The 22,001-nt window shown below is 35.2% G+C and overlaps 1 protein-coding gene across 6 annotated transcripts; it reads left to right on the top strand.

The window, feature by feature from the left end:
- The first annotated feature begins 1,112 nt into the window (after positions 1–1,112).
- LOC145636219 (pentatricopeptide repeat-containing protein At1g71490-like) lies at positions 1,113–20,165 on the top strand. Of its 6 annotated transcripts, XM_081687711.1 has the most exons (13): positions 1,113–1,261; positions 1,367–1,469; positions 10,072–12,495; positions 12,596–12,660; positions 13,740–13,939; positions 14,963–15,033; positions 17,026–17,232; positions 17,647–17,768; positions 17,884–18,292; positions 18,887–18,954; positions 19,326–19,609; positions 19,706–19,795; positions 20,087–20,165. In XM_081687711.1, exon 3 carries the CDS (start codon positions 10,349–10,351, stop codon positions 12,374–12,376), a length of 2,028 nt encoding a protein of 675 aa, XP_081543837.1. In that variant the 5' UTR covers positions 1,113–1,261; positions 1,367–1,469; positions 10,072–10,348; the 3' UTR covers positions 12,377–12,495; positions 12,596–12,660; positions 13,740–13,939; positions 14,963–15,033; positions 17,026–17,232; positions 17,647–17,768; positions 17,884–18,292; positions 18,887–18,954; positions 19,326–19,609; positions 19,706–19,795; positions 20,087–20,165. The 6 variants fall into 6 exon arrangements, with proteins under 6 accessions (XP_081543837.1, XP_081543840.1, XP_081543838.1 ...); XM_081687714.1 differs by having other exon boundaries at positions 1,390–1,469; positions 10,072–12,660; XM_081687712.1 differs by having other exon boundaries at positions 1,367–1,465; positions 10,072–12,660.
- The last annotated feature ends 1,836 nt before the right edge of the window (positions 20,166–22,001 follow it).

Here is a 22,001-nt window from a genome sequence, read left to right as displayed (position 1 = left end):
AGTATGTTTGTGATATAATGTAATCAGACTTTTAAGATGATTATAATTAAAAGAAACAAGCAAAACTAAGAAATGGGAAATCATGAAAGAAGGGCTGCCAATGGATCGGATACGGGTCGGGTTATGCTCCATCCGCCTATGCTCATCCATCACCTGAACCGTCCGTCACCCGATCCAAACTCCATCCATATCCGATCCATCCATCATCCACGGATGAATCGGGTGGATCGGGTGATAAATGGGTGAAATTCAAGTTCTATTTGCATTCTAATTTTTGTAAAAAAAAAAATTCAGATATGGTAAAATAGTCCACTAATATCAACACCCATGAATTAAACAAACTGTATTTGATTTTCTATTCTATTAGTAGCTTCTAGATGTAGTAAATACTATATATATATATATTTTTATTTATTTTAATATTTGTTTACATTTATTAAATGGTATATGTGGATGGATATGGGTGGATCGGGTGATGTGTTGGATGAAGGTCCACGCGAATCCGACCCAATCCTTCACCCGATCTACCCGTCATCCAATTATAATCCACTTTTGATCGGATTTTTATCCATATTTTTTGGGGCGGGTGGATCAGTTACGGGTCGGGTGGTTATCCGTGAGTTTGGGTGAAATTGTCAGCTCTACATGAAAGTCACGAGGAAAACAAACTGACCCCCTTATTTTATTTTTTTTTCATCATATTTCTTTCAATTGGCCTTGTATGGACCCGGTCTACAATAAATTATTGTAGACCCAAAATTTTTAGAAAATATAATTATCTTTTTGTGAGTCATATTTTGAATCATATAATCTCATATTAAATCATTTAATGAGATTATATAATTATCTTTAGGATGATAAAATTTAAAAATTATCTTTTGAATGATGTAATTTACTATTTAATACTTTTTAAAATGATAAATTCACTTTTTGAGTGATACATTTACACAACAGTTTCAGGATGATATACATAATCACATTTCGTATGATATAATCACATTCGTAAAGTATACTAGAAGGAAGGTTGGGTCTACAATAATTTATTGTAGACCGATTCTAGTGTTTGTATATTTCTTAAACACACTTACGATGATACGAGTATATAGAACTATAGAAGCATAGTAAACCAGCAGTCACGGATAAACTGCCATCAACCAAGAAGAAAAAACCGTCACTTTCAAGCAGCCCAGACCCGCGGCGGCGGCAGAAAACAGGGCAGCTTTGCTTCCCTACTTCTCCTTGCTTATCCCTCTAAACCGAGGTCTTCACTTTAAACCGAGTTTAATTTGCTTCTAATTATTTTGCTATACTTAATTAAACTCCAAAATTGTCTCATACTCTAAATTACTCAACACCGACTTCTTAGTTCTTACGACCAGTTAGCTTCAGTTGGAACTACGCCAGAATCGCCAACTCCGGGGAGCAACCGTGTCCGTTTGATGAAGCATCATCTACAAAACTCCAAGTCAGTAAGTATTTTCTCCCTAATTTATATCTTTAATTTCTGTTTTATTTGTGCTAGTTTTTTTTGATGATTTGGGAATTGAAAAATAGAAATGGGGTTTCATAAATGTTGAGGAACATATGATTGAGCAATTTTGAAGTGGGGTTGTCAAATTATTGGATAATTATGTTTGCAATCTGTGGAATTGGAATCGAGAGCCGAGTAACTTTGCTTAGACTTCGATTTTTCTGGGGTTTAAGTTATCTTTAAATCCCTCTTAGCTAACTTAGTTTTGGAGTTGAACTTTCATAAAGCTACTCTTGCTTACTGCTTAGTTGCCTTGCTTAATTGTTGTTGATTTCAACTTTCTTACGAATGTGAAGATCGAACTTTGGATGTAGTTACCCACAATTATTGGAACGGCCAATTTGGATTAGTTTAGTGTGCTTGTATATTTTAATGCTGAAACTGCATTTTCTTGAATGGCTTGTATAAATATTTAGTTGTTTAGAGTGTATTGGCATGGAAAATCAATTGTTGAATGGTGGTTTAGATACTTATATGCATAAGTATTTGTTTTAGGGTGTTATATTCAGACAGTATTTAATAAGGTCAAATGCATTAGGAATCGTATAACCTTGGCGCAAAGTGTAGGGATGATGCACGCACAATGGCTGTGGAAAATACAAGCGTAATATTTTGGTGAAAAATAAGCTGCTGTGAACCTTTTTGTATCTCCTCTATGATATTTTAAAAATGTCTTACCTTTATCGCATTAGCACATTTCTTATACACTGTATACAACTATACACAGCTGTAAATTGGTTCCATAATATGTGAAATCGTGAACACAACAAGAATATTTCTTAACATATGTATAGAGTGTGATGAAATAAATGACATTTCAAAATAATTTATTTTTTATTTTTTTTTATAATTCTATTACTAGGAAATAAAACCATGACCTCAAGAAGTTCCATCCTGAATCACCCTTTTAGATGTATTTAACAACTTATAGATATAAGAAAGCAATAGAAACATGAACACCATGAAGCCATGAAATTTGAAATCCTAGCCCTAGTCCTACCGTGGCAACACAATAGCTTACCCCCGGCCTAGCCAAAGAAAACTCCCAATAGCCCTTAAAAGGGAGCAGACCAGTAGACCACCATGCTCTATTGACTGATATGAACACTCTCAGATTCTTGATTCTAGTTCATAAAGGCCAATCCCAAAAGTTAATGCTAGTATACTACCTATGTCGCTAGATAAAACTTAGGCCTAAACTAAGGTTAAAAAAACTTAGCTAAAGAAATAAAGAAACCAGATCTAACTTTTTACTAAGATAAAAGGATTAAAAATACAGAGAAAAAAAAAAATCAGACCTAACTAATTACACAATGTTGAGGATTTTACTAAAACAAGGGTCACAAAGATGAAGGAAATTAACAACAATCGAAAACCTTATGAGGCGTGAACGATATCACTTTCCCAAAGTAATATTTCGACCCTAATTAAACACACCGGGTATCACAAAATTTACTTGGAGATACAACGAAGACAACCACAATAGTGTGTAGTTTATTTGTGGTCTAATGTAAACAAAACTTTTAATAATTTATGATGATGATAATACAAGAAAAACGAATGCAATACAAAAGAATAAAAAGAAAGTTACTGTCTTCTTTCATCATATGTTACTAGAACATATATATAGCAAAGCAAATAATCTCCTAGCACCGTTTGGTAAATGTCAGATACTTTGTGATGTCTTGTATGAGTGGATAATGACAACCATTCTCAAGAATCTTAATTTCCATTTAAGCCAAATGATGCAATATAATTTAGTATCACAAGTCCACAACTGTCACTTGGTATTACTTGGTCTTAACCGTCACTTAGTATTATTTGGCCATTTGTGCCAAATGATACAAAGCATTATATAGCCAAATCATACGATTAAAACCAAAGACAACAGTTAATTATAGTCATTTGCTTTAACTACTTATTTATTTAATTAATAATACAACACCTTAACCTAAGTAAATTAATTAAATAACATGAAAATAGTCTACAATTCTCTAAATAATTCAACAATCCTCCCCCATTTAGAGAATTAATCTAGACTCATTGCAAAAACATCATCATCATAATTAACAATCTTGTGCATAAATGAAAGTGTACAAAGACTTGAACTTCCACTTAGTATAATATACAATTCAAGAATCGGTATCCAATTGGTATCGTTAAACGTTTGAACCAATATCAATACATATTAGAAACTTGAAGATATTACACACACTAGATCAAATAACTTAAATACATTTTATACTTGACACTTTGTAGCCATATGTCCATATCTATTCATAAGTACATCAAAGCTATGCCCAAATAACTTCTTGAAGCGGCCAAACCTCGTACTTATATAGGTAGATCTTTCATTAACATGCTCCTGTGACAAAGCACAATGTCAAAAAATCTATTAAGATAAACAACCTCTTTTCATCACAGTAAAACTTGAACTTACCTAGGATGAATATCAAGTTCCCAATCATCAAATAAGGAAATTAATCTTATTGAACTTAAGACCCAACGTCTTATTGGGCGTTAAGTTAAGATTTCCTTATTCGTGATTATTATAAGGCTCCAATCCCAAATTGATTGCCATCCTTTTATTAACATCTCGTGCCAATGCTTTTGTGAAACAATCGGCTAGATTAAACCTCGTTCGAACATAGTCAATAGTGATCACACTATCTTTGATAAGTCCTTGGATGTAACTATGCCTTACACCAATGTGCCGTGATTTACCATTATACACTTGGCTATATGCCTTAGCCAAAGTTGCATTGTTATCACAATGTATCACTATTGGTGATATTGGTTTTGGCAACAAAGGTATCTCATACATGAGATCCTTCAACCATTCAGCTTCTTTACCAGCCGAATGTAATGCAATGAACTCCGATGCCATTGTGGAGTCCGCAATGCAAGTTTGTTTCTTAGAAGCCCATGAAATAGCACCTCCACCATATAGGAAAACCCATCCACTTGTGGAGGAGTGATCTTTATTAGAGATCCAACTTGCATCCGAATATCCGACCGAGGGATATCCACTATAAGACAAACCATAATCCATGGTTTTCTTCAAGTACTTCAACAAACGTCGAATTGCTTGCCAATGTAGCATACTAGGATTACTAGTATATCGACTTAGTTGACCAACCGCATAAGCAATATCCGGTCTAGTACTTGTCATGGCATACATCAAACAACCTATTACTCTTGCATATTCTAGTTGTGAAACTGCATTACCTTCATTAGGTATCAACTTTACGCTAGGATCCATAGGTGTTGAATAAAGAGAAGTCGAAACATCATTAACATTGAATTTCTTAAGCACTTTCTCAATGTAATGAGATTGTGATAAGATTAACTTTCCTTTTTCTCTCTTTATTCTTATGCCCAAGATGACATCTGCTTCTCCCATGTCTTTCATGGAAAATTGTGAACTAAGGAAGGATTTTGTCATTTCAACTTGTGACAAATCCGTTCCAAAGATCAACATGTCATCTACATATAGACAAATTATGACACCTTGACCGTTGTCATCAAATTTGCTATATATACACTTGTCTGAATTGTTTAGCTTGAATCCATTAGACAACACAACCTCATCAAATTTTTGATGCCATTGCTTAGGTGCTTGCTCAAGCCCATACAAAGATTTAATCAACTTGCAAACTTTTCCTTCTTGACCTTCTACAACAAACCCTTCCGGTTGTCGCATGTAAACCTCTTCTTCTAGATCTCCATTCAAGAACGCTGTCTTGACATCCATTTGATGGATCACAAGATTATTGATAGCCGCAAGTGCTATCAACAACCTAATAGTTGAAATTCTAGCAACCGGTGCATATGTATCAAAATAATCGATACCAGGCTTTTGCGTAAAACCTTGTGCCACTAATCGAGCTTTGAACTTTTCAACCGTTCCATCAATCCTCAATTTCTTTTTGAAGATCCATTTGCACCCTATTGGTTTACATTTTGGTGGTAAATTAGCTAACACCCAAGTATTATTTCCCATGATGGATTCCATCTCATCATGAATAGCTTCTTTCCAAAATGGAGCATCACGAGACCTCATAGCCTCATCATAGGTCAAAGGATCATCTTCCACATTAAAAATGTATGGAAATTGTGTCGTAACAAAATTCCTTGATCCCTCAACTAAGTACACATGAAAGTCCGGGCCAAAAGATTTTTCTTTCCTAGCCCTCTTACTTCTCCTAGGTTGAGATGATGATGTAGATGCCTCATCAAAATGATCTTGGTCATCTATTACTTGATCAAATTCAATTTGGTCAAAACTTTGAGCAACGGTATTTGGAGTTACATCCTTTGGTCTAGGAATTGATGAATATCTATTTTCATCAAACAATGCATCTCTAGACTCAATGGTGGTATGAACCGACCAATAGTCATTTTGTTCAATCACATAGAACCTATAGGATTTGCTATGTTCCGCATATCCTATAAAAATGCATTCCACTCCTCTTTCACCTAATTTTTTACGTTTATGTTCTGGCACTTTTACTATTGCCCTACAACCCCAAACTTTGAGATGACTCAAATTTGGTTTCCTTTTATACCATAGCTCATATGGGGTTACCTCATTCCTTTTCATTGGAACTCGGTTTAAAATGTAACAAGCGGTTAATACTGCTTCTCCCCAAAATCCATCACTCAAACCCGAATAGGATAACATGGAATTAACCATTTCTTCTAAAGTCCTATTCTTCCTTTCCGCTACACCATTTTGTTGTGGTGTATATGCCACGGTTGTTTCATGTACTAATCCTATAGATTGAAAATAACTTGGATTATAGTATTCGCCACCTTTATCAGTTCTTAACCTTTTAATCTTTTCATTTGTTTGCAATTCTACTTCATTCTTGTAGATTTTAAATTTGTCAAGGGCTTCATCCTTAGAAAACAATAAGTAAACATAGTAAAATCTTGAAAAATCATCAATAACAGTTGCTAAATATTTCTTATTTCCCAAGGAAGGAGTGTTATGAAAATCACATAAATCACTATGCACTAATTCAAGCAATGAAGTATTCTTTTCTACATTGTTAGGAAATGGTTTCCTTGTAATTTTTGTTAGCATGCATGTTCTACACTTCTCTATCCTTGGATCAAACAATGGAATTAAATCATACTTAGACATAAAGTAAAGTTTCTTATAATTAACATGTCCAAGTCTAACATGCCATAGAGAAGAATTATCATTTACAACATACACATTGTCCCTAACATTATTACAAATACTTAATTTAAACATTCCATCATACAAATAACCAAGTCCTACAAACATACCACCTTTAGATAAAATAAATTTGTCCGACTCAAATACCATCTTAAAACCTAAACGATTCAAGGTAGCACCGGATACAAGATTTCTCCTAAGTTCGGGAGCATACAACACATCCCTAAGAATTAGAGATTTGCCCGAACTAAATATTAATTCTACTTGTCCCTTGCCTAAGACCTTTGCGGTTGAATCATTCCCCATGTAAAGAATCTCCTCATTGGTAACTTCAACGAAAGATTTGAACAAAGAACGATCCTTGCAAACATGTCTCGATGCTCCTGAATCGATGTACCATGATGTATCACCCTGTACACAAAGAATTTCAGAAATCACATACAAATAACTCACTAAAGAATTAAATGAAACTTGTGTACAAGAATTACCTTGCTTGTCATGGGATTGGCTTGACTCGCCTTTCCCACCTTGAGCTTTCCTTTTGCTCATCTTTTTCTTCCAAATTGTGCAATCTTTTTTGAAATGACCGGGCTTGCCACACACCCAACAAGCACGAGGCTTTGGTGCATCACCATCAACCTTAGGCTTCTTACCTTTGCCTTTGTTTGAGTCTTTACCCCTCTTTTTGTCATTTGACTTTGAGTCCTCCACCACATTAATGGTAGAAGTCGGAGTCGGATTTGCATCCTTTTGTCCATCATGAAATCGGATTCCCTCTTCAATCCGAATATGGGAAGCCAATTCATCAACATTTATTTCATCCTTCTTATGCTTTAAAGTGTTTCTAAAGTCTTTCCATGAAGGTGGTAATTTATCAATGATAGAAGACACAACAAAAGTCTCATCCATACTAATGTCATGTTGTTTAAAACTTCCTAAAATTCTTTGTAATTCATGAAATTGTTCCATAATTGGCCTACTATCAACCATCTTATAATTATTAAAATTACTAACAAGAAATTTCTTACTCGAAGCATCTTCGGCCATATATTTTGATTCTAAATCATCCCAAAGAATTTTAGCAGACTCATAAAATTGATAGACATCAAACAAGTCATCAGACATACCATTGAGAATGTGTCCTCGGCATATGTAATCATCGTTTTCCCATTTGTTCCTCTTTCTAGTGTTTTCTATTGCCTCATTTTCTTCCTCTAAAGGCTTCGGGGTAGTGAGGACATAGGCCACACCAAGAGATGTCAATAGGAAGTGCATTTTCTTTTGCCATCTTCGAAAACCCACGCCCTCGAACTTATCCAATTTTTGGAAATTTGATGTCAATTCCTTAATGGTGGCCATCTTTGTAAAAATATTACTTTGGATTGTTGAGGATTTTACTAAAACAAGGGTCACAAAGATGAAGGAAATTAACAACAATCGAAAACCTTCTGAGGCGTGAACGATATCACTTTCCCAAAGTAATATTTCGACCCTAATTAAACACACCGGGTATCACAAAATTTACTTGGAGATACAACGAAGACAACCACAATAGTGTGTAGTTTATTTGTGGTCTAATGTAAACAAAACTTTTAATAATTTATGATGATGATAATACAAGAAAAACGAATGCAATACAAAAGAATAAAAAGAAAGTTACTGTCTTCTTTCATCATATGTTACTAGAACATATATATAGCAAAGCAAATAATCTCCTAGCACCGTTTGGTAAATGTCAGATACTTTGTGATGTCTTGTATGAGTGGATAATGACAACCATTCTCAAGAATCTTAATTTCCATTTAAGCCAAATGATGCAATATAATTTAGTATCACAAGTCCACAACTGTCACTTGGTATTACTTGGTCTTAACCGTCACTTAGTATTATTTGGCCATTTGTGCCAAATGATACAAAGCATTATATAGCCAAATCATACGATTAAAACCAAAGACAACAGTTAATTATAGTCATTTGCTTTAACTACTTATTTATTTAATTAATAATACAACACCTTAACCTAAGTAAATTAATTAAATAACATGAAAATAGTCTACAATTCTCTAAATAATTCAACACACAAGGCCATTGGTTTTGTTCCCTGCATCAAAGATAGAGAGAAGAGGACAAGAGGTAGGGATTCATTTGACTCCTGTACCCATTGGCCCCTTAAAGGAGATCCTGCTTGCAAGAAGCCGTGCTGTTTTGATATAGCCGCTGCGGTTTGCTATCTAATTAATTTTCAGTATAAACCCTTATTTGAAATGAAATGTTAGTTCGTTTTTAAGGTTGCCATTGATTTTCATTTCTATCATCAATTTGTTAGTTGTATCTTAATTCTTGGTACATGCAATCTATACTTGTGGTAATCTGAATGAGTTAGTTGCATTTCAATTCCAGTTTCTTACCAAGTATTAAATTTTTTTTATGATTTTGAAGTGTTCTTTGCATCTTGTTTTAGATTCAATCACATTGATAATTCCCTGGCTTTGCTTTATTTTTTTGGTTGTCTGTTTTTGGTCTCATTTGAGCAATAGTACTCACTGAGTCATTGTTGATGCATGTAGTAATAACAGTTGCTTATGACTCATTTGTGTAGCAATTTTAGGGGGCCTTTTTTTTTGGTCTATTTGCTTGCTTGCTTGATGCTGCTCAGGTTATAGTCATTCGCTTTGTTAATTTTGCGACTTGTGTTGAGCTTTGTTGCTTTGAGCTATTTAGTGTATGGTGGTGTATAAAGTTTGGATAGCTCTTCTTTTCCGTATTCTTTTATTGCCACAATATTGGAGAATAATACTCAAGGGTGTAAGAAATCTTGTTATGTGGATGAAGCTTTCTTGATGAGAGTTCCTTAATTGTTGATTTTCCTCTTGTGTGTGGCTAACATTTATTTTTTTCCCAATACTTTGGAGAACTGTTGAATGTATGATGCCAGGGTAGTGTTTTATCTACTCTTGTAGATAAACTTGGTAAGTTCCATGTTATAATTCATATCATCATTATTTGCTGAATTTACTTTCCAGAAGCAATGGTTTTGCTTCTTACAGAGAAGAACTACTATTTGAAAATGATTGCTAGCTGTTTGCAACTTTATTTTTTCTAGCAGCCTTATTTTTGCAAAGAATGTGATTTTTGGTAAGAATCTTCTAATATAATGAGGAAGTCAAGAAGTAAGAACTACATGTTTTTATCTTAAGGAAAGCGGAAATGTTAAGTTTCTTTTGTGACTGGCACTAAGAGAGATACTTATTTGTTTATGACAGGAGTTTAATACTGTTATATCAATGTTTGCTCTTCCATCCTGACGTTTTTCTCATATATTGTCAGTCTAACTTCGCTAATATGTTTGCAGGTAAAAGTTAATTTACTTTTTACGGGTCAACTACAAAGAGTTTTAGTATGAGGAGTACGTTTCACCTACTGCTGGAAATAGTGTTTTTCCTTGTGCATGCCACATTCTCCTTCATGGTTGTCTCCTAGAGAGTTGTTTATATTCTGGATTGAGCCCTTTTTACCTTGGAACGCTAAGTGAAAACAAAATATCAAACCTACTGGGTGCAACAAATTAGTTGCTGTTATTGGAAACTCTAGGAAGAGCATCAAAAACATTTGAAACTGTGGAAAGATTGATGTTTCATCCTTTTCTCACATCTCTAAAGGAATGCATTAGTCATGGTGATCTCGGTAAAGCATTTAGAGCCTTCTCTTTGATCCAACTTCATTTCACCGCTTCTGCTGCACATGATCAAATCTTAGAGCCAATATATTCCCTACTTATAGCTTGTTCAAAACACAAGTCACTTCAACAGGGTAGGCAGCTCCATTCCCAGATCATATGTTTGGGTCTTGATCAACATAGTCTATTACTGCCTAAGCTTGTCACTTTATACTCCACTTTTAATCTATTGCCTGAGGCACATTTGGTAGCTAAAAAATCTAGTGTTTTGGATCCTTTGGTTTGGAATATCCTTATATCTGCATATGTAAGAAATGGACTCTCAAATAAAGCTCTGTGTACTTACAGACAAATGTTGAATTTTGGTATCAGACCGGATGAATTTACTTATCCATCTGTGCTAAAGGCATGTGGTGAGCAATTAGATCTTGGTTTTGGTAAGGAAGTCCATAGCTCCATTTTGGTCAGCAATTATGGGGAGTCAATTTGTGTTCGAAATGCATTGATCTCCATGTATGGTAAATGTGGCGATGTTGGCGTTGCTCGTGTCTTGTTCGATAACTTGCCCAATAAGGATGGATATTCATGGAATTCTATGATATCTGGATATTCTTCCAAGGGTATGTGGGAAGAAGCATTTGTGCTGTTTGAGAAGATGCGGCTTGAGGATGTTGAATTAAACATTATAACATGGAACACCATTATTGGTGGATGTTTGCGAACTGGAAACTATGTTAGAGCACTTGATTTGGTTTCTCAAATGAGAACTTTTGCTGTTAAGTTGGATGCTGTTTCAATGGCCAGTGGCTTGAGCGCTTGCTCTCACATAGGATCTATAAAAACAGGGAAAGAGATGCATGCTTTTATTATCCGTGGTGGCTGTGCTAATTTTCTAAATGTTCAGAATGCACTAATTACCATGTATGCCTGGTGTCAAGATCACAAACACGCACATGTTATATTCCAACAAATGGAAGAAAAGGATATAATTTCTTGGAATTCGATAATCTCAGGTTATGCACATTATGGAAAATATGAAGAAGCCTCCTTTCTCTTTAGGGAAATGTTGCTTTGTGGCTTTAGACCAAATTATGTTACTGTAGCCAGCATTCTTCCCTTGTGTGCTCGAGAAGCTAATCTGCAACATGGAAAAGAACTCCATTGCTTCATCATCAAGCGTCAAGATTTCAGTGAGTATTTGCTTTTATGGAATGCCCTGGTGGAGATGTATGCAAGAACATCTCGGATTTCAGAGGCTCAAACAGTGTTTAATTTTTTGACTAGGAAGGATATTGTTACATATACTTCTTTAATAACTGGCTATGGTATTCTTGGAGATGGAGAAGTTGCATTGAAACTATTTGAAGAGATGAATAGTTCTGGAATCAAACCTGATCTTATTAGTTTGGTTGCAGTTTTGTCAGCATGTAGCCACTCCGGTCTTGTGATTCAGGGTCAGTTGCTGTTTGAAAAAATGTGGTGTGTGTATGGCATAAGACCCTGTTTGGAACACTATGCATGCATGGTGGATCTTTTTGGTAGGGCTGGGTTACTTAAGAAAGCAGAAGAGATCATTAGAACAATGCCTTTTGAACCAAGTGCTGATATGTGGGCTACTCTAATCGGGGCATGTCAAATCCATCGGAATATAGATTTAGGAGAGTGGGCAGCTGAGAAACTGTTGGCATTGAGGCCCAGAAATCCAGGGTACTATGTGTTAATTGCTAATATGTACGCTGCTGCTAGTTGTTGGGACAAACTGGCAAGAGTTCGAACATATATGAGGGACTTAGGGTTGCTGAAGTCCCCAGGTTGTGCTTGGGTTGATTTAGGAAGTGGTTTTGAACCATTCTTGGTAGGGGATTCATCCATGGAACTATCACATGAGATATATCCCATACTGGAAGGATTAACTGAGAATATGAAAGATGCTGGATATTTTGATGTGTTTGTTATAGATTATGAGGGTTTTAAGGAGTAAGGGGGAAGTATTACTAGTGCCAAAATTTACCAATCAGTTGTGATATTGATGGAGCTATCTGGTGCTCGGCTGGGGAAACAAATCATCTTTGCGATAGCTGCTTTTGATCATTACTTTCCGTATGAGACAATTTTAACTCAATTATTCCATAATCCCATCAGAGACAGTTATACAGGCTTCAGTATGTTTTATAACCTGGTTCACAATGATATTTTGCAGTCGCACAAAAGAAATTCAATAGAAGTTGCATTAGAGATGGATTGCAATACTTCATTCTTTGACAGGTTGGTGAATTGCCTAGCTTTTCCCGGATGATGTTTTGTCATTCTACCCTTAAAAGATTTGTTCTAGGAATAATTAATAGCTATCTCAACTATAGTCAGACTATAAAAAATAATCCTTGTTTGTGTTATTCCACAATAGTCAGGGTCTGCAATAAAGTGATATTAGGGGAAAGGGGCATTTTAAACAAAATCCTTATATTTATTTATTTATTTTGAATTGAGACAAAATCCTTGTAAATATGTAACTAGTAATGGGAAGTTTAGGAAGTAAGTTAGAGAAGAAATGCTATAAATAAGAGAAGATTAGGGAAGAGATCAGTATGTTGAATATTGTTGGATGTTTGGGTTAGCTTTTGAGAGCTAAATTAGGAGAGAATCCACCTTTAGGAAGTGGAATTATCGTACAATAGTGCTCTAATTCAGTTTATTAATCAAAAAATCATCATCCCCCTATTATCTGCCATGTATTGATGCTTAAGCTATGTTAATTTATAGTAGTGTCTTCTCAAAATGATCTGGTGACTTGAACTGGTTTAGCAAGTTAGTTGGCCACATGGCACAATATTATTGGCTCCCCACTTCCCCAGCTCCCTTCTCATTTCCTCCCTTCTCATTTCCTGGTAACCATCCTTACCTGGAAAAATTATTGTCCAATTATTAACCTTTCATTTATGCGCCACTGCCTACCACCTCCCCCCTCCCCCCCCCCCCCCTAATTATCTATTCTTAGCATCGTGTGAACAAATTAGTCGTCATACCTTTCTACTAAGATTTGAGGGCCATCCCTAGCTAATTATTTGGTCTTTTTTATCCTCAATTTTTAATTTTAGTTTCTTTGTTTCCTCATCGAACATCATTGAAGACTATTATGCCCCAACTGTATTTCCAAATTATCTTAAACTTGACTTCAAATTCCATTGGTTGTGCTCAAAAACTCAATTATATTATCTATAACTATTAAAAGTGACAAGTTTGAGAGTTGAAAACTCCTTAGTAATAGTGTGATGACAATTTTGCCCCTCAAAATGTTCAAGTACTATTTTGCCCTTATTCTGCTTGCTGGTGATCACTTTCTCCAGGGTTATTCTGCTTGCTGGCGTTTCTCTCTCCTTCTCTCTCATCGAACAACAATGGCGTAGATTCAACAACGACCTTCGAGCTGTTACAGTGACGGAAGTTCCCGACAAGGTGAAGCCTATGCTATCTTTCTCCTACCTTAAGGAATTCGTTATCTTGAGCATGCCCAGAAACATGGTCATTGATCTCCCTCCTTTTTTAGGTAATTTTGGTTTGATATGTTTCAAATTGATTCTAAGTTTTGTTGATTTTATTTTTATTGGATTTGGAGCTGGTTGTGTTGATTGGATCGGGAATTTGATCTTGAAATTATTGGGTTTTATGTTTTAGGGTTTGATGATTTGGGAGTTTTTGGTGAAATGTGGCTTTTGATTTTCGCATTTTCTTTTGATTGATTGGTTTATACTCAGTTATTTGGGTTATAATGTTGAATTATGTATAGTCAATTTGGGGTTTTCGCTTATTTAGGGTTTCGAGATCTTCAATTTGGTTTTTTTTTTTCTTTGTTTTTGATAATTTTTTGGTTCTTCAGGTCTTTGCTTGAAATTATACTATTGTTTCATGCTTCAATTATTTGTCTAAATTTGCCGCATTTAAATCAATTTTTGCATCTAATTTTCCGCTTTTGATAATTTTTTGGTTCTTCAGGAATTTTGCTTGTTGGGTTCTGTTCAAATCACTAAATTTGTCTTTTGGTTGTGTTATTTAATATGATTTTCATGAGATTAGTTGATGATGGGATTTCTGGGTTTTAGAATTTGGTTCTGAAATTCTGTATTTGGGATATTTATGAGGTGGGGGTTGTGTTAATTTGTCTTTTTTGCACCGTTGCTATCTTATTCTTTGGTATTGTAATTTGAGTTCATTCAAGTGACAGTAGGAGTAATTAGCATTTGAAATGATATTTTCTAAAAGTTACAATTTTTTTTTTTAATTTTTTTTTAATTTTTTTTTTTTTTTTTTTTTTTTTTTTTTTTTTTTTTTTTATGGCAATAATCGTTGCTATTTAGTGGTAGTAAGCTGTGTAGATGTTTCTTTATTACTTTCTGTATACTTTGAGCTTCATTGTTGATTTTTATATTAATCCAGTTATGGAAAAAAAAAGCCAAAAACAAAACAAAAATCCGTTTTAAGTTTTTGTTTTTGATTCCAGCTTAATCCTCAATTTCTTATTTCGTCCTTTTTAACCTCCTCATAATTAATGCGCACTTAGTTTCTTTTTCAGGTGAACTCTACAATGAGGATCTGAAATTAAGCTACCTGATTAACATGTGAATCAACTGTTTCTAATTACAGGTAAATTATGATGAATATATAGATATATATTGTGAATGCGTTGTTTATTTTATTAAAGCTTTAGTATAATGAAGAATGTATTATAATTGAACCCAAGTTATTAGGTTGATTCATATATTGCTTTGGCATGATGTTAAATGTTTTATAATGTTCTGATATTAGTAACTATAACTGAGTCATATAATTGGAATGCCGATTTGTGATTATTTTTCCATGGGATTCATACTGGTCTATGTTTAGTGATTTGAACTCGTGTGTGTTTGTGTGCACTCACGTATGGTGATGTGGTATCTTTGGTGTCCAATGTGTATATATGCTTTTAGCTTTATGCTTTTGACTAAGCTTTCAGGTTACAGTTGTTGAATTGGATTTCTGTTCTGAGTTTTTTGCAGAAACTTTTTTGTAGAATGGGAAAATACTGGCCTGTGAGGAAGTGGTGGGAGGTAGGCAGGGTGGTCATGATTGTTCTCAAACTACCCTTGTTTTTCTTTTTATTGATGGAATAGTGATACTTACATGTTATTTGATTGTTTGTTCATTTTGGTTGTTAAGTTGTAAAATATTTTCATTGGTCACACCGGGATCTAAGTTTTGAATTGATGTTGTGATTTCGGGTATGAACTAATGTAATGCTTGTTGGATGTGTTGGTTTTGGGGGCAGTGTTTTGGTAGAATTAACCTTTGAACATTGAGTGATGTAAAAATTAAAACTCGGTTTTTCCGATTAATTTGAGATAGTTGCTGTTAAAATAGATGCTTGTAGGTTGCAATGAAGTTTTTGCAATGAGATTTCACTTGGGTTTGGCTATTTGTGGTGCAATTTGGCAGAAGGAAGTATAAGATTAATTAAATCATTAATAAAGTGTATTGATTAGGATTAGTTGACTGATTTATGATAACAGTTGTTGTATTAGTGTTTTGGGAATTTTGTTTTTGTGTTTTTGTTAAAGCATCAATTTTGGTTAATCTTGAGTCAATAAAGTCACAAATATCAGGTTCAAAGTTCTTGAACATGACGATAAATCTCCTAAGGTCTTGTTTTTATTGAGTGTTAGTGGTTAGTCATATTCATAATTGATCAAGTATTTGGAGAATTGCCCTCTCCATCTCCATCTGCTTCCTTTCAGTCCACAATGCTGTTTTGCATAGTTCATCTCATTTGTAAAAGATGACTGCCTTATTTTTGCTATTGTGCCAGTGGTTTTTGTTCCTTGTCCAACTATTAATCGAAAATACAAGATATGGCTGGATAATGAACAGGGTAAGGTTGTGTGCATCTTAGTCACTTAAAATACTGTCAAAAGCAGGACACATTACATTTTATAGTGAAATGGATTTAACCTTTGTGCTGTTTAGAGAAACTTGAGGTTGAAACTTGGGGTTCTTTTGTGTTGCATTTATCTTGGTGGGACAATGAGTTTGATCGTTTGATTGTGTTATTTTTATTTTGAGCTTGAAACTTGAGGTTATAACTTGGAGTTCTTTAGATTGACTTTCTTTTTAATAGTATGGTGATAGACAGATAGAGTGTGTGAATTCTTACAGAAACTAAACTTCAGTAGGTCCCTTTGAGTGAGGTTTTACAAGTTTAAAATATGAGAGATTTGGAAGATTGTATTGGATAGTGTTGTGTAATTTGGTTTTGTGTGGCATTTTATCTCAGAATATGGACTAATATTAAGGTTGTGAAATTGTAATGATGATTTTGGGATTCTGTTGTGGGTTTTATGTCATATAATTTTGTTTTGTTTTGGCTTTCATACGCATTGGTTTTTTGGAACTTAATGAATTGCAATTAATGAAAATTTAGAAGCTTAAGATCAATTTCAATTGCATTCTTTGCAATGAGAACCGTCTTTTCTGATGTCTTTTGTTCTCATCGGATTCTTCACCTATTATTCTATCTTAAGCTATATTCTTGCGTGATTATGAAATGTTCAGTGTTCACTATATATTTTATAAAGAGAATTGGGTTGTCTCCTTTTCCTACAGGTCCTGGACTCAGCTTATCAAGTTGGAAGATTTTCTGTCTTAACGGCCCCTGATTTGCCTTACAAGGAAATGGCCATCCACTACGTAGCTCTTATGATGGGGAAGCAGAAGATGTCCCATTTTATGACGGTTCAGCAACAAGAAAGCTTAATCAACTTCTATGTCCAACATGCTGATCTCGAACCAAATAGGGTTACTTCTTCACATGTAAGGCACTTATTAAAATTCTTTTAGTATTGAGGTTTCAATTGTTGCAATGTTTGATACATGCAATGAATTTCTAGCTGTTTCTGGATGATTGAATTTGTTAAAACAAAATTGAAGGGAGTTTATAGTTATTTGATAAAGCCGTAGAAGGATTGTTTGTGCTGATTAAACTGGTAAAATAAGTGATTTCAGTTTTTGATCTTTTTAAAGCTTTGAGATGTTATATGATATTCTTATACTGATTCATTCAAATGAATTGTTTGTAATTAATAGTGAATCATTTTATTACAGTAGTTGTATTTGAGATTTTGGAGGGATTTAAGTGCATGGTTTGGGAACTTTAATTTAAAATGTTTGATATTATTCATGACTTATGAATTTGAGCCTTAAAATTTTTTCAAAATGGATTCTTAGGTGGGATGCTTTACAATCGTGAATAATGGAGCAGCCAGTAGCGAAACCCAAGTATGGTGGCTGAACAATCAGAAGAATTTGAAAAAATACAGCTTGGCCCTTTTCCGATTGAACAATTACAGGTACAATTGTCAAATTTTTCCTCATTTTTCTCTCATCAACTTGATAATTACCTCTTAATAATCTGGAATTTCTTCATTTTCTATCAATTTTATCTCATCTCCATCTCTTAATCAGTTAATCCCACCCCTCTCTCTCTCTCCACCACCACCGCAGCGGCAACAACAACAGCCCCAACAACAACACCTGCAGCGGCAACAACAACAGCCCCAACAACAACACCTGCAGCGGCAACCACAACAGCCCCAACAACAACACCTGCAGCAACATCAACACCAGCACCAACCACTGCCACAGCAAGACCCACCACCGCACCACATGCAACACCTACTACCATCACACATGCATCCTCCGCCGTAGTACAAGCAGCACCCGCCGCTTCCTCTGCAGCACCAACAGCATCCTGGAATGGACTTTCACCGGGGCCCACCTCCACCTCCTCCTCCTACTATGATGCGACATTCTTCTTCTTCTTCTTCTACTAATCTCCCTCCCGATTTTCATCACCCTCAACAACCTCCTCAATGTAATCTCTCTTCTCAAATTGTTATATATTCGAGATTTGGGTACTCAAATTTATGAATTGGGGGTTTTAGGGGTTGATTGAATTGTTTGGGTTACTATTAGATTTTTTATTTATATAATATATGGTTATAATTGAAATTGATGATTAATTTGAGGTGGGTTATCTTTTAATTTTGTTACCCTTTTGATTTTGGAAAATTGATTCGAGTTTATGCTCAAACTATTCATTTGGGAGGCTTTTATTGATTTTTCACTATTTTCAGAGCTATTTGGGATAATTTGTTATCCTAATTAACACCATTTCTTGATGACTTCTCTCTAAAATTCGAATTATCAGTGATTATCTGTGAAATTTAGAGTTTTGACTATCAGTGATTGCCAATTTGCCATAGTTTGGATAATCTTTATATTTTATACAAGTTAAGGGAGGATGACAGTATTAGTTTTGCGCAGTTTGTTATGCTTTGCTTTTTATTATCTTGTTTTCGATTTCTACTGGACTCTCACAGCTCGGGGTTCGTTTATTTTACATAGTTAGCTGCGCTTGCTGTAATTATCTGCTGTCTGACATTGTTAATATTCATTGTTTAAACAGATTAGGGATGTGCTGAATGCTGAATCTGTTGTTGTAAAAGATGCTTACAGTGATGATCGGCATGTTAGGTAAATTGCTTATGCTTTGTTTTAATTTAGATTTTTAAGTGGTAAATTTGTCATTTCTGCAATTTACGAAATGGCCGAGATTTTGGATAGGATTCTTGAAACACCATCTGAATTTTTGCTTAGAAAGAAAACAATGGTTATAAAGGCTCTTTTGTATATCTATGTGGGCACTTTATTAAGGAAAGGAAATGCATATGATTGTTTGATTTGTGGCTCTATCTGCTTGAGGTATATCATGACCTGCTGGAAATGTAAAGATAGGTTGCATGTTGCCTTTGAATGTTGAATATATATATTTGGGTGATCATTTATAAATTTGATAGTCTTGGACTCTTGGGTGCCATTGACATCATTCTTAAATTTGTTTGCAGGTAAAGAGAAGTCACCACTGCTTGGTTATAATGGAGGAACTAGAATCCCGCCGTGTGATGATGATGGTGGCGGAGGTGGTACTTGGAGTGGCGGGTTCTTCTTGACGGACCCTATCAGAATTTTCGACGGAGATAAATGGTTGCGGTCAAGTATCTTTATGTAGTTACTATCTTGCAAGTCTTTTACGCTCTGATTATACGGTCCACATAGTAATTTTCTATAGCTCATGGGGTGATTCCCATGACAAAACGACGTATTTACAACTCTTTTAGAAGCAGTACAGGTGAACAAGAATGGGCTACTAATTAAGCATTACATCAGTAAGAGATTTTCTTGTGACTAAAGTTATATACTTAAATATGTGTCCTTGTTTTCTCAGGTAATCAAGCCCACTGTGTTGATAGGTACTTCTGGAAAGGGAAAGACATTCACTAAGGAGGTGGTTGAAGCCATGTCATCTATCAATTCGGTACCATTCTACTTTCATTTATGTTCCTGCTTTTTTGTAGAGGTGACACAAGTTTAGATGTTTTGGGTTTGGGGCCACATTTTTGCGATGATTTACTTAGTTTGGCTTTGGGTCAGATCATTTATGGGTCCATTGTGACATTAATTTTTGAGTTGGGTCAGGTTGAGATGTTGGGTAAATTTCAGTCAGATCAAATATGGGTCATGTAATACCAAGTAATCTGGGACGGCGCAGTTTTGCTATATCTGGTTGTAAGATTAACATGGTGTGTTCATGTGGCTGTCTGTGCAGAAACCACTCATCCTTGCTCTATCAAATCCTACATCACAGTCAGAATGTACTGCTGAGGAGGCCTACACATGGAGCAAGGTAAATTACCGTTTTTGTATGCCTTTTCAATTCTCAGTTCTCACCTGTAATTCTTTCTTTTCTACAAGATGAAACTGACATAAATATGGCTTTATTCTTTGAAATGATTTAGGGCAAAGCAATATTGCCAGTGGAAGCCCATTTGATCCAGTCGAATATAAAGGACATACTTTTGTTCCTGGCCAGGTCTAACCTGCATCCACTGCCTTTTTTTTAGGGACCCTCTCTATCTAGATTGATAGTTAACCTTTAATTGTCATGTTGCAGGCAAATAATGCTTACATATTCCCTGGTTTTGGTTTGGGTCTAATAATGTGCGGTGCAATTCGTGTTCATGATGACATGCTTTTGGCTGCCTGTAAGTGCCCCACTGACACTGTAAAAGTTTAAACTACAAATTTTTATTTCTTAATTTGTGATTGAGCCAAGGTCATATAGCCTCTGCAATTCTTACAACTATTCTTGTAGAGCTGATCATGGACTGTTCCGTGGTCCAAAAAATTTAAAAATCAGGCCGGGATGCATTTTGGCCAGGAAAGTACTGCTGAAAATTGATAAAATCGGGTAGGTTGGGCTGAAGTAGGTAACATACTCCCCATGAAAAGTCCAATCAATTGGGCCAGCAGACATTTCCAGGAAGGAAAATTCTGTGAACACTGACTGAGTCGGATAGGGCCAGTTTTGATCAGCTCATCTTCTTCCTATTTTGGAAGATATTTTCACTAGGCCTTTCAGAAATGTTTGTAAATAGCATATTGAAACCATTTTATCCTATGATTTTTGTTATCTTTCTCGACGAAGAATAAGTAAAAGTAACTCTTTATCAATCTGTATACAGCTGAGGCATTGGCTGCACAAGTTACAAAAGAGCACTTAGCGAAGGGACTTATCTATCCGCCATACAAAGACATTAGAAATATATCTGCTAATATTGCTGCCAAAGTAGCAGAGAAGGCTTATGAACTCGGTGAGCCATTACTTTTACTGTCTGATATATGAAGAAATACCTGGATCTTCTCGAGTTCTTGCAATCCGCTGACTATCCATCTTATTTTGTGTAGGTTTGGCTAGTCGGCTTCCACAGCCAGAAAACCTGGTAAAATACGCTGAGAGCTACATGTACAGTCCTAATTACAGAAATTACCGTTGAAGAATGAGGATTATGAATTTCCCTGCAGTTTTGGATCTTCCGTGACTTGTGCTTCTTAGTGTTATACTTTTGTAATCTCTACTTTCTACTCCGGCTTATTTTCTGCATACATTCCTTTCTTGAATGTCTGCAGATAATATATAGTGCTATGCATTGTTATACGAGTATTGTATCTACCGGACCTGCTATTGGTTTTTAATAAATCTAGCCAGTATAGTGAACTTGGAATTATCAATGAAATCATTATTTTGCTCAAAACTGTTTCCTGCTGCTGATTTTTTGCTTTTATCAATTTAGACTTTTTATCAAACCTCTTCGAATGCAAATCATGAGAATCTGTTACATTGGGTGTAAAAAGAATAAGATGGGGCAAGGGTGTATAATAATCATGCTTGTAAATTATACATAGAGACGGAATTAAATCTTGTTAGTTGTTATAAAAGGTGTATATCAGCCCCATAAAGCACACATAACAGCTAATATCCATATGTTTATTACTCATAATTTATGAGTACAACTTTGTAATTTTTACATGTATGAGCATCCGGTGGGTTCAGACCCTGGGCCAGTTTGCTGCATCAATGCAACAACTGAAACAGAGCTTGAAGCTCCCTTGTTATAGGCCATGGAGGCAAGTGGGATAATGTGGGGCACGACTCGATCAATCAGGTTGGACAGATACAGTTG

The sequence above is a fragment of the Chenopodium album genome, chromosome 6, assembly GCF_948465745.1.
Source record: "Chenopodium album chromosome 6, dcCheAlbu1.1, whole genome shotgun sequence".
Classification (NCBI taxonomy): Eukaryota; Viridiplantae; Streptophyta; class Magnoliopsida; order Caryophyllales; family Amaranthaceae; genus Chenopodium; species Chenopodium album.
The sequence above is the reverse complement of the archived record's forward strand: the minus strand, read 5'-3'. Positions and strand labels throughout refer to the sequence as shown.